The sequence below is a fragment of the Cariama cristata genome, unplaced genomic scaffold (genome assembly GCF_000690535.1).
Source record: "Cariama cristata isolate BGI_N322 unplaced genomic scaffold, ASM69053v1 scaffold45438, whole genome shotgun sequence".
Lineage (NCBI taxonomy): Eukaryota > Metazoa > Chordata > Aves > Cariamiformes > Cariamidae > Cariama > Cariama cristata.
In genome coordinates this window covers 16754-21315 of record NW_009633728.1, presented here as the reverse complement: position 1 = coordinate 21315, position 4562 = coordinate 16754, and the positions used below count along the sequence as shown (strand labels likewise).

General features: G+C 39.6%; 1 protein-coding gene across 2 annotated transcripts in view; it reads left to right on the top strand.

Moving 5' to 3' along the window:
- Window positions 1-1421: 1421 nt before the first annotated feature.
- HMGCS1 (3-hydroxy-3-methylglutaryl-CoA synthase 1 (soluble)) overlaps window positions 1422-4562 on the top strand; it is a 7144-nt gene continuing 4003 nt past the window's right edge. For both annotated transcript variants that reach the window (XM_009706854.1, XM_009706852.1), the window contains exons 1-5: window positions 1422-1875; window positions 2266-2391; window positions 2899-3063; window positions 3798-3966; window positions 4093-4263. In XM_009706854.1, the coding sequence (XP_009705156.1) occupies window positions 1428-1875; window positions 2266-2391; window positions 2899-3063; window positions 3798-3966; window positions 4093-4263 (1079 nt within the window). In that variant the 5' untranslated portion in view covers window positions 1422-1427. The remainder of the gene's footprint in view (window positions 1876-2265; window positions 2392-2898; window positions 3064-3797; window positions 3967-4092; window positions 4264-4562) is intronic.

Below are 4562 nucleotides of genomic sequence, written 5' to 3'. Positions count from 1 at the left end.
TGAGGGGCTTCGTGACAGGGTGGGTGAAGGGGGGAGAGGTCCCGGTCCGCCACGGGGCGTGGGCGAGCAGACGCGAGACCGTGAACTGAGGCGGCAGCTGGGTACACAAACGACGCGAAATCGGTTGTTTTGCTTAAAATCGCGGCAGTGCGCTGTACCGCTGTTCTGCAGCGCTTCAGTAAGCAGCTTTAAATAGCCCTTTTCTCCCGTTTAGACGTTTTAACATGAATCAAGGCTACAAGAGAAATACTTAAAGATTAAACAGGTTATTTTAGGTACATCATAGGTACGGTTGAAACTTTGTTAGAGGCAATCAAAATGAATGGTGAGCCATGCGCTCTTGCCCTAGGTCTTACGTAGGACTGTACTTGTAACAGAAAACACTTTTAATGTTTTCCTAACACTTGTGTTAATATGCATGCTGTAAAGTTGTCGTTCCTGCAGAGAAAGGCTTTATTCCTTTATACAGCTCATCCTGATTTTATGGAAGAGGCTGGGGAAGGTCAGAGCGACAGTACTTGCAGCCGGGCACGAAAGGGACAAGTGCTCTGTAAGGATGTAAGCAAAAGTACAGGAAGATGGTGCCTATCTGGGTAATAGAGATAGGGTTAAAGTCATAGGATGTAGTATATCCTAAAGTATAGTATGTCCCTGAGTGTAGTAACAGTGAAGTTATGGGCTTAAAATAAGAAAACTTGGTCTATCAAGGAGAACCCCTGTGTGTTCATCTCAGCCTGTGAAATACTCCTCCAAGCCTGGTGTTAGGAGCTTCAGTGTTCTGGAATGCCAGAACAGAGTATGCTTCAAACAAACAAAAAAACAACTAAAAATACAAAAAATAACCCACACCAAAAAGTTTCTACTGTCTTTGTTGCAATTATAAACAAAATGGAGTGACTTAGGTCACTTAGTTTAAAAATAACAACTAGTTTGAAAAGTCCTGGCCTGTTTTAAGGCAGAGATTTCCTGGTAAGGATAAATTTTAAACTTAAGTTCTCAACTACCAACATTTTAAAAAAAATCCAATGTTTCTAGCTTGGTTGTGTAAAATTGAGAGTTTGCACACAAGTACAAGTAGAATAATGAACATTAATTTCTCAAACACTTAACACTTGTTAAATATGTGTTTTGCTTCAGTGAAATAACATGGACTTAACCTACGTCTGTTCATCCCCAGGGCTGAAATTTGTATTTTCACTTCAAAGGACTTAATATAAAATGTTACAAAACTTTAAATTATGTTTACAGTATCCTCAGACCAAAGTCCCTCTGGAGGCAATGGCTTGGCTTTTGCAAATGACCTTGTAGGATACTTGAAATTTAACTTTTTCTATAAACCTACAGAATATGAAAGTAGGTCTCTCAAAATGGATATGAATAAATTAGCTGGTTTTGTTGTTTTCTTTTTTTCTTAAAGATCTGCCACAATGCCTGGGTCTCTTCCAGTGAATGCTGAATCCTGTTGGCCCAAAGATGTGGGAATTGTTGCACTGGAAATATATTTTCCCTCTCAGTACGTTGACCAGACGGAGTTGGAGAAGTATGATGGTGTGGATGCTGGGAAATACACCATTGGGCTAGGCCAGTCAAAAATGGGGTTCTGCTCTGACCGGGAGGATATCAATTCTCTCTGCCTGACTGTGGTTCAGAAGCTCATGGAGAGGAACAGCCTTTCCTATGATTGTATTGGGAGATTAGAAGTTGGAACGGAGACGATAATTGATAAATCAAAATCTGTAAAGACTGTCCTGATGCAGCTTTTTGAAGAATCTGGTAATACGGATGTAGAAGGAATTGACACCACCAATGCATGCTATGGAGGCACTGCTGCTCTTTTTAATGCTGTTAATTGGATTGAGTCCAGTTCTTGGGATGGTAAGTTCAGGGTATTTCCTTGAAAAGTTACATCATCCTTTGGTTTATGAGTAGTCTGCCTTATAATGACAGTGTTAGTGTTTAACCATATAAAACCCAGAGGGTAAACTATTTTTCCCTCATGAAGTCTTTTTCTTAAATGCTCTGGGCATTTACGACTAGTTCAATTACAGTGCAAAAAATAACGACATGGCTAATAATGACTAGTCTTCTCCTGTCAATTTCTGTGGCTGCCAGGAAATTGAAATGGGGGGGAAAGGTCAGGATTGAAGAACCTGTTACTCTTGGGGTCATCTCCTCCATAATCAAAGTCTAAAAATTGCTGATGGATATTGAAATGTGCTAGATTCTTTGCTATTTCTCATCATTATTTCTGTGTGTTTTTTGCAGGACGCTATGCACTTGTTGTTGCTGGAGACATAGCTGTGTATGCCACTGGGAATGCCAGGCCAACAGGCGGAGCTGGTGCTGTTGCTATGCTAGTTGGTCCAAATGCTCCTTTGATTTTTGAGAGAGGTTAGTCTTGTGAGGAAACAAATGTTGTTCAGCCAGATACCTGGATCCATTGCGAAGCTTGCGCCCTGTTTTTTGTGCATTGCTGGAGGGCTGGATTAACTCCCACTACTGTCAGAAATTGTACTTTCTCTCCTCTTGCCCTGGGCTAACTTGGCCAAGCCCCGTTACAGGAGGCAGCAAGGAATGACTAAAGATGCTCCCATCTGTTTATTTCCTTGGGGGATTCTCCAATAAATTTGACAAAGAGTGGACTAGAGCTGAAGTAACACAGGTGAAATGATTAAAATCATTAAGTTACTTGTGTATGTAATGCTCAGGCCTACTGTACTTAACAAGCAATTGAGAACTGTGTGAAACATTACCTTAAAGGGCCTGAAGTGCTATGAAAACCTGTGTGACTGGGCCAGATATTGCTTGTTTCCCCACACGTGTTAAGTGATGTGTTCAAATTGACTCAAAGCAGCTGAATAAAGTAATTTTCAACTTTTGCCAATTTCTGTCCATCAGGGTTGCGTGGAACCCACATGCAGCATGCGTATGACTTCTATAAACCAGATATGGTCTCTGAATATCCTGTGGTTGATGGCAAACTATCTATACAGTGCTACCTCAGTGCATTAGATCGCTGCTATACTGTCTACCGCAACAAAATCCATGCCCAGTGGCAAAAGGGTATGTATTCTCACCTGATGATATTGCAAGATATGGGCAAATGCTGGAATGTGTAACTACAAGGACAATGTATTTTCAAGTTTTAGCATTCAGTCTAAGAACTGGTATATGGGTCTCTTTCTTCATGTTTATGTGCTCTGAGGTGATTGAAATGTTTGCTCTCTCTCTTAAGAAGTGTCTTATTTCTGTTCTGGTATGGCTAAGCACCTGATAGTCAGTAAGCAGTAGTCTCTACAGGCTTTTTTGGTGTTACGTATAACACCTTGCATAAAAACATGTTATTTCCCCCTCCACCCAGGCTCCTTAGATATTGAGGTTAATACTTAAATGTTATGTAACAATGCTGATTTTTTTTTTTTTTACCCCATGTTTAGTGATTGCTTCACTCATATTAAGACGCATAGGTGTGAAGATTAGATAGTTAAATGAAGTATATTATTTATTATGTCAAAATGCTGGTTAGAAATACAGAGATTCTATTGAGCTTATAGCTTTTCCTTCCAGAAGGAGGGCAAACATTGTTAGTTGGTCGAAAAGATCAGTAAGAAACTAATTTTGAAATAGAAGTAGCAGCAGTGTTTTAAATGAACTTGACGCCAATAGTTAGTCTTACATTTGTCTCTTGTATGCTGATGTGTTATGATGACTGGTATCCTGCCACTCCCCTATTTTATTTTCATAGTTGAAGCGAGTACTAAACATAAGTTGTAACACAACATTTCTGCCACTTCCAGAGGGGACAGACAGACGTTTCACCTTGAATGACTTTGGATTCATGATCTTTCATTCTCCCTACTGTAAACTGGTGCAGAAATCTGTGGCTAGACTCTTGCTCAATGACTTTCTCAGTGACCAGAATCCAGAAACAGCAAACGGCATTTTCAGTGGTCTGGAAGCTTTCAGGTGAGGATGGCTGATGTCTTCCTTATTCACATAATCTTAATTTGTTACACATCCAAGGTGGTTTTTTTACTTTCTACTATTTTAGTAACTGTTTCTGAACTACTTTTTTTCTTTTTTCCTCAATAGGGATGTAAAACTTGAAGATACGTATTTTGACAGAGATGTGGAAAAAGCTTTTATGAAAGCTAGTGCAGAGCTCTTCAATCAGAAAACCAAAGCTTCATTACTCGTATCCAATCAGAATGGAAATATGTATACACCTTCAGTCTATGGTTGCCTTGCATCTCTTCTAGCCCAGTAAGCATAAAATTGGAAAAAAAAATACAGCTTTTTATATATAAAGTCATAAAAAGTTTTTGTTTCAGAAAGCCTCTTGTAAAAGCACCATCTAGCCTTTTCCTACTAGATAGCTTCAAGCAGAAAGACTAAAGGTAAAAAATTTATTCTGCACACACAATCAATTTAAACGATAAGCAGATTCAAAATTTCTGTGTCAGAAAGTGATCTGAAACAGCTGCTTTGTACCTTCCAAAGTAGGATCTTACTTGTAAGGTGGTGTCTTTTGCCAGCCTAAACCTTGTCCCCACACCCTCTCA